General features: G+C 42.6%; 2 protein-coding genes across 3 annotated transcripts in view; one reads left to right on the top strand and one right to left on the bottom strand.

Annotated features, from left to right (window-relative positions):
• LOC143745479 (membrane-spanning 4-domains subfamily A member 15) overlaps positions 1-7,641 on the top strand; it is a 17,824-nt gene extending 10,183 nt beyond the window's left edge. The window contains exons 7-8 of one of the 2 annotated variants that reach the window (XM_077237600.1): positions 4,230-6,397; positions 6,838-7,641. In XM_077237600.1, coding sequence (XP_077093715.1) covers positions 4,230-4,268 — 39 coding nt within the window. In that variant the 3' untranslated portion in view covers positions 4,269-6,397; positions 6,838-7,641. Of the gene's footprint in view, positions 1-4,229 lie in introns of both variants that reach the window. The other variant, XM_077237599.1, reaches the window with a different exon arrangement.
• The window catches only part of mpc1 (mitochondrial pyruvate carrier 1), a 320,247-nt gene that overhangs the window by 225,520 nt on the left and 82,016 nt on the right, over positions 1-12,711 (bottom strand). The window lies entirely within an intron of this gene.

Genomic DNA, 12,711 nt, shown 5'->3' with positions numbered 1-12,711 from the left:
CTGGTTATTGGAATAGCCGACCGTGGTGTGTCACAAAGACTTCAGATGGAAAGTGATTTGACACTCGAGAGAGCAGTGCAGATTGCACGACAGGCAGAGCTCGTAAAAACGCAAAATTCGGCAGGGGCGATGTCCGTTGAAGTGGCTGCGTTGCAGCAGCGGCATAGAGGAAAACACCGTGATACTGGTAAGAGAATAAACAAGAAGGGACAGCACGGGGATAAACAAACAGAAGATAAACTGTGTTCACGTTGCAATAGATGTCATGGGCCACGTGAATGCCCCGCATATAATAAGCAATGCCGTAAATGCAGTAAATTCAGACACTTTGCTGCTGCCTGCCAAAGCAAGGCTGTGAGAGCTGTACAAGTGCGATACAGCGAGAATGATGACTGTGAAGCATACTTTCTGGGCAGTATTGAGAAAAGTGATTCAGAGTCTGATTGGCTGGTGAGTCTTCCCGTGTGTGGTAAAACAGTAACCTTTAAAATCGACACGGGGGCTGACATCACGATTATGTCCAATGACACTTACCAAAGTCTGCCACAGCGCCCTCCGTTGATCAAAACTGCAATACAGCTTAACAGTCCCGGTGGCCATGTGAAAACAATAGGACATTTTTTTGCTGAGACTGAAAGAAATACAGCTCGTCACCAATTTTCACCATTCACATTATTTTCATAATGTCCATCACCAATTCACTATGTAGTCGATGGACATTATTCCAATAACCTTCTCAGCAGAAGTGCGGCTTGTGCTATGAGACTGGTAGCCAGAGCAGACCACATTCGTGCAGAAGTATTCGGGGAAATTGGCTGTCTGAACTGCAGGCCGATAAAAATTGAATTGAAGTCGGACGTACAACCCTACAGTTTAGCAACACCATGCAGGGTGCCTTTTCCATTGATCCAGAAGGTTGACGAGGAGCTACAGCGAATGCAGTCCATGCAGATAATATGCAAAGTTACACAGCCCACTGACTGGTGCGCTCCAATGGTCCCAGTAGCCAAGAAAAATGGCAAAGTCAGGATATGTGTAGACTTAAAGCGCCTCAACAAAGCAGTGAAAAGAGAAAAATGCATGCTGCCTACCCTGGAGGACGTTGCTTTTAAGCTATCAGGGGCTAAACTGTTCTCAACGCTTGACGCATCATCTGGATTCTGGCAAATCCCATTGGACTGCAATAGTTCAATGCTTACGACGTTTATCACTCCAAGAGGCAGATTTTGTTTTCAGAGACTCCCTTTTGGGATCACATCAGCTCCTGAGATCTTCCAGAGGGAGATGACCAAGCTTCTGGAGGGACATGAGGGCTGTGTAGTGGTCATGGACGATGTGCTGATGTATGGCAGAGATCAAGAGACACATGATAAGAATCTGGAGGCGGTTTTGCAGAAATCCTGGAGTCAGGACTGAAGCTCAATAAAGACAAATGCCATTTCAGTGAGACAGAACTCCGTTTCTTTGGGCACATCATTAGCAGTGATGGCGTAAAACCCGATCCAGAAAAAGTCAAAGCAATTACAGACCTGCCATGCCCCAAAGACATCACCCAACTCCGCCAAGTGCTAGGTATGGTAAATTACCTCGGAAAGTTTCTACCTGACTTGTCCACGGTGTTGCACCCACTCAACGAACTGTTGAAGAAAGATTCTGCATGGCTGTGGGACACGCAACATCAGCAGGCCTTTAGCAAAATAAAAGCAATGCTGTCCTCTGCTCCAGTATTAGCTTTCTATGACGTCACAAAACCTACCATTGTGTCCGCGGATGCCAGCAGTTTCGGACTGGGTGCCACTCTGTTGCAAACCCATGGCGTCAAGACACTTCCTATAGCTTTCTGCTCCAGAACCTTATCCTGTGCTGAATTGAAATACTCTCAAATAGAGAAAGAATGTCTGGCTGCAGTTTGGCCATGTGAGCGGCTTTCCTGTTATCTACTGGGACTGGGTGAGTTTACACTGCAAACGGACCATAAGCCCCTGGTTCCCCTGATTAACTCTTATGATCTGGACAAAACACCCTTGCGCGGTCAACGTCTGCTAATGCGCCTGATGCGTTTCAATGTGAAAGCCATCCATGTCCCAGGCAAGTCATTAGTTGTGGCTGATACCCTGTCACGCAACCACATAACAGAGTCAGAGGTTTCAGACACCGAAGAGGATGTGCGAGCTTATGTGGAGGCCGTGATTCAGACCCCGCCAGTGTCAGAGCCCAAGTTGAATGCAATTCGTGAGTCCACTTCCAACGACCCGATTATGAGGAAGGTAATGCGCTTCATAAAAGAAGGTTGGCCACACCACGTGCCGTCAGAGCTCATAGCTTACCATGCGGAACGAGCATCATTGTCCAGGGCTGAGGGACTACTCTTACATGGCGACAGGATCGTAGTTCCCACCGCACAACGACGAGATATCCTTGACCGATTGCATGAAGGTCCCCAAGGGCTAAACAAATGTAGAGAACGAGCAAAAATGTCAGTTTGGTGGCCTGGCATCGGGGCGGATCTTTATGCAAAGATATCTCAATGTGCCTTCTGTCACGAGCACAGACCTACCCAGAGAAAGGAGCCCTTGGTCACCACTCCACTTCCTCCCAGCGCCTGGCACATGATTGGAGCGGATCTGTGTGAAAGTGGAGGTAAAAATTATTTGGTGGTGGTGGATTTGTGTTCTAGAGACATTGAATTTGCCCATTTACACTCCACTAGCAGCCGCAGTGTTATCACCTCTCTAAAGGGGATGTTCGCAAGATGGGGAATTCCAAACGAACTACGCTCTGATAACGGTACTCAGTTCAGCAGCATAGACCTTGCAGACTTTTGTAAGGGCTGGGGCATCCTGCACACTACTAGCAGTCCCCATTACCCACAGTCCAATGGGGCTGTTGAGCGGGCTGTTAAAACAGCAAAGCATATCCTGCGCCAACCCAACCCTCACTTGGCCCTCTTGAGCTACAGGGCTACTCCAATTGCAGCTACCGGTGCAAGCCCTGCTCAGCTATTGTTGGGACGCCAAATTCGCACTACACTGCCTGTCCTTGAGAAAAATTTGCGACCATGTCTTATCAGTCTTGAAACAGTGTCTGGACAAACAAGCTAAAGCAGCTTAAAAACGCTTCTTTGACAAAAGACATTCAGTCCGGATGCTTTCCCACCTAAACCCCGGAGATCAAGTTCTCTTGAAGTTGGACGGGGAGAAAGCATGGTCCACATCAGGTATGGTGGTGAAGCACACAAAGGAGCCACGTTCCAATTGGGTACAGACACAAAGTGGAACTGTTCTCAGACGGAACAGGCGTCACTTACAGAGAGTGGGGCCCACAAGAACTGATTCTGCAAAGACTTACATGGACAGTTTCTCACAATCCCCACAAATGCAGAAACCGCATGAGCATTCCACACCTGTCATGAATGCGGAGCAAGCTCCACCGGACTCTGTTCCTGGTCCGAAAAAAAACTCTAGTGGCAGGGTAATTAAACTGCCAGTTCGGTACAGAGACAAGTAGTGGATCATATCCCCTATTTGTTTAAAGAGTTGTTTATGGTATAATACGGAGTATATTATTGTTCAGGAAACAGTATTTCTCATTAGTAATTAGTAACAGTAGTTCTCGTTAATGTGTCTCAAATGTTTTGAAGGTAAACTGACTGGAATGTTATTCTAATTTGATTGTCTTAATAAGTGTTACTTCTCTGTTGTAATGGGTGTTTTGTTGTTTAAAAGGAGAGATGTGTTGGGATGTTAATACTACATTACCCATAAGGCTTTGGGGAGTGTATGACGTAATGTGTGCGACGCAAGTGGTGAGGGGGTTGTCAGATGAATACCGGGAGAATTGCACATGGTGTTGAGTGAGCTGTTGCTCTCAATAAATCATAATAGAACATATACCTGGTGTGAGTGTATATGTGACACTTACTGTTCCTCTGTCCATCACCACACACACACACTCTTACTGTTACTCTGTCCAACACCACACACACACACTCTTACTGTTACTCTGTCCAACACCACACACACACACACACACACACACACACACACACTCTTACTGTTCCTCTGTCCAACACCACACACACACACGCTTACAACTCTTATGTCCTTCTTTTCTAAGCAGTGATGTAATAAGTAAGCTAACGTATCGTGATCACACTATTTTAGCTGGCTGTACGTTTTCCTGACTCTATCATCAGCTGATAATGTGTCTGTGTGTCCTGGTCTCCGCAGGCGGTGGTCGTCATGAGGAACCTGCCATCAGCCGAGTGAACACACACATCATCTGAACACACACATTGTCTGAACACACACATCGTCTGAACACACACATCGTCTGAACACACACATCGTCTGAACACACACATCGTCTGAACACACACATTGTCTGAACACACACATCGTCTGAACACACACATCATCTGAACACACACATCATTTGAACACGCACATCGTCTGAACACACACATTGTCTGAACACACACATCATCTGAACACACACATCGTCTGAACACACACACACATCATCTGAACACACACATCACCTGAACACACACATATCACCTGAACACACACATCACCTGAACACACACATCACCTGAACACCTGAACACACACATCACCTGAACACACACATCACCTGAACACACACATCACCTGGACACACACATCACCTGAACACACACATCGTCTGAACACACACACACATCACCTGAACACACACATCGTCTGAACACACACATTGTCTGAACACACACATCATCTGAACACACACATCGTCTGAACACACACACACATCACCTGAACACACACATCACCTGAACACACACATCACCTGAACACACACATCACCTGGACACACACATCACCTGAACACAAACACACATCACCTGAACACACACATCACCTGAACACACACATCACCTGAACACACACATCGTCTGAGCACACACAATCACCTGAACACACACATCGTCTCAACACACACATCGTCTGAACACACACATCGTCTGAACACACACATCATCTGAACACACACATCACCTGAACACACACATCATCTGAACACACACATCACCTGAACACACACATCATCTGAACACACATCATCTGAACACACATCATCTGAACACACACATCACCTGAACACACACATCACCTGAACACACACACATCGTCTGAACACACGCATCACCTAAACACACACATCATCTGAACACACACATCACCTGAACACACACATCACCTGAACACACGCATCACCTGAACACACACATCATCTGAACACACACATCATCTGAACACACACATCACCTGAACACACACATAACCTGAACACACACATCGTCTGAACACACACATCGTCTGAACACACACATCATCTGAACACACACATCATCTGAACACACACATCACCTGAACACACACATAACCTGAACACACACATCGTCTGAACACACACATCGTCTGAACACACACATCACCTGAACACACACATCACCTGAACACACACACATCGTCTGAACACACGCATCACCTGAACACACACATCATCTGAACACACACATCACCTGAACACACACATCGTCTGAACACACACATCATCTGAACACACACATCACCTGAACACACACATAACCTGAACACACACATCGTCTGAACACACACATCGTCTGAACACACACATCATCTGAACACACACATCACCTGAACACACACATCATCTGAACACACACATCACCTGAACACACACATCGTCTGAACACACACATCATCTGAACACACACATCACCTGAACACACACATCACCTGAACACACACATCGTCTGAACACACACATCACCTGAACACACACATCACCTGAACACACACATCACCTGAACACACACATCGTCTGAACACACACATCATCTGAACACACACATCATCTGAACACACACATCATCTGAACACACACATCACCTGAACACACACATCATCTGAACACACACATCACCTGAACACACACATCATCTGAACACACACATCACCTGAACACACACATCACCTGAACACACACATCACCTGAACACACACATCACCTGAACACACACATCACCTGAACACACACATCACCTGAACACACACATCGTCTGAACACACACATCATCTGAACACACACATCATCTGAACACACACATCATCTGAACACACACATCACCTGAACACACACATCATCTGAACACACACATCACCTGAACACACACATCACCTGAACACACACATCATCTGAACACACACATCACCTGAACACACACATTGTCTGAACACACACATCATCTGAACACACACATCATCTGAACACACACATCACCTGAACACACACATCATCTGAACACACACATCACCTGAACACACACATCGTCTGAACACACACATCATCTGAACACACACATCACCTGAACACACACATCGTCTGAACACACACATCGTCTGAACACACGCATCACCTGAACACACACATCATCTGAACACACACATCATCTGAACACACACATCACCTGAACACACACATCACCTGAACACACACATAACCTGAACACACACATCACCTGAACACACACATCACCTGAACACACACATCACCTGAACACACACATCACCTGAACACACACATCATCTGAACACACACATCATCTGAACACACACATCACCTGAACACACACATCATCTGAACACACACATCACCTGAACACACACATCATCTGAACACACACATCATCTGAACACACACACATCACCTGAACACACACACACACATCAGGATATTTGACTGAGAATCTACTGTGATCTTTGACATTAGAGTATATGGTTATGGGCATGATATTGTAGTTTATAGTGTTACTAATACTCATGTTTTGTACTGAGACCTACAATATAAACCTGCCATCAGTGTTCTTGCTTTCAGTACAGATATGTAAACATTCTTGAATCTAATACATTTATAAAAAAAACTAAATGTTTTCACTTTGAATTAAATACATTTTCTGAACACATTGGCAGATATTTGTTCTTGTTTTAAGCTTAAACTCAATTTTGATAAATTTTTCATTTAAAGCAAAAAAGTAATTTTGCTTATCTTGATTTAAAATAATGTAAACCTTTTTTTTGCAGTGTAAAAACGCAAAACAATTTGCTATTTTTCAATTCACATTAACTCAAAAACACACACTGAATCGTGGAATCCATTTACTGTGAAGACATTTATCTGATTATACTTATAATGCAACTTCTCATATACGGTATCATACACATCTTTATATTGGCATATATACATGACTCGAATCATAAACATTCCTAAACATCTGACACACATTGCAAATACATATTCCAAATGAAAACACCAATCTTACAGTGATAATGTATATTTAAATGATCTGATCACAAGTGCTAAATACAGAGAAATCAGTTTCTAACCCAGTCCACATTACTTTCCACAGCGCTTTCCACAACACACACGCTTTCAGTGTCACAGTCAGGAAGTGTGTCGATATAGCTGTGATATACAGATATTATATAATACATGTTATGTGGTTTGTTAATGTCATGTATTCAGTTAAACTGACTAATATATTGCAATAAAAACTTGTGCTTGTAATGATTACAACAAGGGTCTGTTTTCATGTGAAATGCCTATTTATGAATCTGATGATTATTATATTCAGGTCCTGCTTTCCCTGGAAACATCTCAATCGCAACATTATCGTCATATATACTGTATATGCACTCACCTAAAGGATTATTAGGAACACCTGTTCAATTTCTCATTAATGCAAGTATCTAATCAACCAATCACATGGCAGTTGCTTCAATGCATTTAGGGGTGTGGTCCTGGTCAAGACAATCTCCTGAACTCCAAACTCAATGTCAGAAAGGGAAAGAAAGGTGATTTAAGCAATTTTGAGCGTGGCATGGTTGTTGGTGCCAGACGGGCCGGTCTGAGTATTTCACAATCTGCTCAGTTACTGGGATTTTCACGCACAACCATTCCTAGGGTTTACAAAGAATGGTGTGAAAAGGGAAACACATCCAGTATGCGGCAGTCCTGTGGGTGAAAATGCCTCGTTGATGCTAGAGGTCAGAGGAGAATGGGCCGACTGATTCAAGCTGATAGAAGAGCAACTTTGACTGAAATAACCACTCGTTACAACCGAGGTATAAAGCAAAGCATTTGTGAAGCCACAACACGCACAACCTTGAGGCGGATGGGCTACAACAGCAGAAGACCCCACCGGGTACCACTCATCTCCACTACAAACAGGAAAAAGAGGCTGCAATTTAGGGCTGAAACGATTCATCGAGTTACTCGATTTACTCGATTACAAAAATTCCTCGAGGCAATAACTCTGCCTCGAATCCTCGTTAAATTCCTATGACGCGCACTATACGCGCAGGGATCACACCATAGCGCGTGATACATTTTGAATTTAGTTGGTGCGATGGCGGAGAGTAAAGATGTCAAACTTACAAACTTAAAAAGGACAACAAGGTGCAATGTGTCTACTCTAAAGTAGACCTGGCATACCACAACAGTTCGACTTCAATGATTCAGCATCTGAAACGAAAACATACACTCCATGCTCTCACCAAGCGCCGCTGAAAAAAGGTAACGTAGCCTAAGCCTATACATTGATGTTTGCTGATTTTAATCCCATGCTGTATTTGTAGCGATGTCATGATGCGGTTTGACTACTATGATGACTAAGATGTTTAGCTTTGATGTTTTTAGGTAGTAAATGCATTCACATTCAATTGCAAAAGAGTAGGCTATAGCCTAAAAAAAGAACCCTGTCACACACACACACACACACACACACACACACGCACGCACCCTCTCAAGCGCCAGTCAGACCAATTGCGGCAATGCATCACATATGCTTAAACTTTTATGTAGCCACCGCAAAGCCAGGAGAAACATTTGCAGAAACACGATGTAGTCCACCATTGTAATTGTTATGCTTGAAGTTGGCGCAAGCGTTTCTAGCTTTTTTTCTTTTTTTTTATTGAAAACATTATGTAAGCAAAGAAGAAAACAGTCACAAAATAGAACAAATAAACGGAGAGAAAAAAAAGACAAGACAGGTGTACATAACTAATCAGAAAAGATTACATATCAAAGGAAAAGATTAAAAGACTTACATATTTCAATTGTTTTTAAAGCCTTCTTGGTTCACGAGTTAGAGATAATCCCAAAGTAATGTTGTACTTGCAAGCGTTTCTTGCTGAGACGTAAAGCGACGTACACAGTGACGTAACGACGTCGTTCGCTGGGCGCTCTAGAAGTGGAAAAACAAACAGGTTCTGAGGAGGTTCGCAAGTTGAACCAACTCCGAACCAACTTTGAACCAGCACCAGTTCCGAACCCGTTCTTTTTTGGTGGAAAAGGGGTAATAGATGTTTAGCTTTGATGTTTTTAGGTAGTAAATGCATTCACATTCAATTGCAAGAGAGTAGGCTATAGCCTAAAAAAAGAACCCTGTCACACACACACACACACACACACACACACACACACACACGCACCCTCTCAAGCGCCAGTCAGACCAATTGCGGCAATGCATCACATATGCTTAAACTTTTATGTAGCCACGCAACAATCATTTCAGCATGCGTTCACTGTACACACCGGGACGTAATGGAGGAACAAGCATTGTATTGCAGTCTTTGTGAAACCTTGTTTGTATTTCACGTCTGCCAAATAGTTACAGACAACAACAAAAAATGAAACTCCCCAGCCTGCTTCTCCAAATCCACTCGTACTTTTGGGGAGTTTGTATTCATAGTTTTACATGTTATACATGTTTTACAGTAAGTTGACTTAACTGTATTGTTATATAATTGTTGGCACTGGCACTTATAAACACTAAATGGGTAAAAATTGCAATAAATAGGCTTAGTTTTGGAGCCAAATGTTGGAGTTGGAATAAATACCTGTTTTTGTGAGAAATAAAAGCCAAATGCTTGATCATTTTACAGCCACATCATTTTTGTTATGCATTATTTGTTTTGGTTGTTTAAAAACACACAAAAAAATTGTATCCGATTAATCGATCGATTAAGAGCTAGATTACTCGATTACAAAAAGAATCGATAGCTGCAGCTCTACTACAACTTGCAAGAGCTCACCAAAATTGGACAGTTGAAGGCTGGAAAAATGTTGCCTGGTCTGATGAGTCTCGATTTCTGTTGAGACATTCAGATGGTAGAGTCAGAATTTGGCGTAAACAGAATGAGAACATGGATCCATCATGCCTTGTTACCACTGTGCAGGCTGGTGGTGGTGGTGTAATGGTGTGGGGGATGTTTTCTTGGCACACTTTAGGCCCCTTAGTGCCAATTGGGCATCGTTTAAATGCCACGGCCTACCTGAGCATTGTTTCTGACCATGTCCATCCCTTTATGGCCACCATGTACCCATCCTCTGATGGCTACTTCCAGCAGGATAATGCACCATGTCACAAAGCTCGAATCATTTCAGATTGGTTTCTTGAACATGACAATGAGTTCACTGTACTAAAATGGCCCCCACAGTCACCAGATCTCAACCCAATAGAGAATCTTTGGGATGTGGTGGAACGGGAGCTTCGTGCCCTGGATGTGCATCCCACAAATCTCCATCAACTGCAAGATGCTATCCTGTCAATATGGGCCAACATTTCTAAAGAATGCTTTCAGCACCTTGTTGAATCAATGCCACGTAGAATTAAGGCAGTTCTGAAGGCAAAAGGGGGTCAAACACAGTATTATGGTGTTCCTAATAACCCTTTACGTGAGTGTATATATATATCTACACACTTGTGATCGAATCAAAGCAATATATTCCATCCCAGAAATCTTTGACTGTAGTATACTTGTTTTTTACAGCAGGAATACTCCTTGTACACATGTATATTTAAGGTGATTTTTATTTTCTCATTTGTCATTTTGTACTCATTTTGTGTACTTGATTAAATAATCAGGCATGAAAATATATTCTCAACATCTGGATTCAAAAGACACGAACACTACAATATTACAACGTCGTTCCCACCAAGACTGTTTCCCAACAATGATCCTAGATGCAGGAAAGCCCAGTTTAAAACCCGTGAAATCAAGATCAAGTTTTTTAGGTTTTAGTATGAACATGTTAGTCTTCAGGTTATGAATAAGCTGGTGTGTCCAAAACAATTTAAAAATTCACATTTAGGAGATATTAGCATTCAAATCTCACAGTCTCTCCCGCTAAAATGGATCAGGGATTGTCATGACATCACCGCTTCTCATCACATCTTCTGTCCAATCACATGCTCTCTAGAATCTGAAGCTCCGCCCCCTCTGCTATAAACACCACCTGGCCGAAGCCACCGTTGACAGAGAGCATTATGGGTAGGAGATGTTATGTATATAATAGGGTTGGGCATCTAAGGTATAATGCCGATCCAATATGCATCTCGATACAAAGTATCCGATCCGATATATTAACGATACATGTGTGGCATTTTGCGATGCAATACGATACGATTCACAGTCATATCACGATACGATGCGATACTTAAGCACTAGCTAATTAGATCAAGTTTATGTGTTGACGTGAAAGAGGATGCGGTGCCATTGAATGAGTTTGATTATTTATTAACCAAGTAAAACCAATACTTTTTTACAAACTGGCTTTTCTCTCAGAGCCTGAGTGTCGGTTTACAGTAGAGGGCCATTTTAGAACACATGGCACATATTATTTAAGTATTTCCAAGATAAACAGAAGGTATAAGTGCAATATAGCCTATACTAAAAAAATATATTTGCACTCTTTCAACAGAAAGAAGGCTTACCATTGCACAACAAGAATTGTGATTTCAGTTTTCTATTGATAGAAAACTGACCCTAACTATGAAAATAAGTTTTACAAAGAGATGTTTTGCCATTGAATATTGAAAAGTTAACGTTGTGAACTAGCAGTGTTATGCTGCTTTTACTTTGAAACATCACTGTCACTGTAAACAACAGGCTAATAAAATAAAATTAAATAAAAATTAAATAAAATTCAAAATAATAAAAATGCCTTTTAGAATAGTGCACATTTGTCAATCACCTTCAGTTAAAGGTTTTTCTTCTTGATCAGGGTGAATCAAGCTACGCTGAGCTGTAACTATATCTCCAGCTGTGCTGAAAACTCTTTCAGCTGGTACGCTTGTTGCTGGGATGGACAGATATCTCTTTGCTAAAGCTGATAGTAGTGGAAGATCTACTTGCAGTCTCCACCACTGCAACACATCCCCATCCAAACCTAAAGTGTCCCTTTCTCTATATTTTAAGATTTCCTCCTTAGCTTTCTCCCTGATGGTCTTTGCTGGTGGTCTTGCACTCAGGAAATCTCCAAACATCTGGTCCATGGCAGTCTTTTTCTTTGGAGGGGCATCATCTACAGAAGAGGGCAGAGGAGAGGCTCATCGTAAAACGGCTAGATTATTACCTGTGTGAGCCTCGTTGAACACTCTGGTCTGCAAAACGTGGTTTTTGAGAACCCACCCGTCATCTATGTTGAAAAACAGAAACAGCTTCAGGTGAATTTATGTTTTCACTCTCTCGCTGAATTGACCGGAAACCGTATAATAACAGTGAATAGCGACTGGCATAGAGCTTTAAAAAAGATGCAAAAGTATCACAGAATGATGCGATTCATATATTCACATGTTCTGGG

Source organism: Siphateles boraxobius, unplaced genomic scaffold, assembly GCF_051911475.1.
Source record: "Siphateles boraxobius isolate OS27281-9 unplaced genomic scaffold, OSU_SipBor_1 204, whole genome shotgun sequence".
Taxonomy (NCBI): domain Eukaryota; kingdom Metazoa; phylum Chordata; class Actinopteri; order Cypriniformes; family Leuciscidae; genus Siphateles; species Siphateles boraxobius.
The sequence above is the reverse complement of the archived record's forward strand: the minus strand, read 5'-3'. Positions and strand labels throughout refer to the sequence as shown.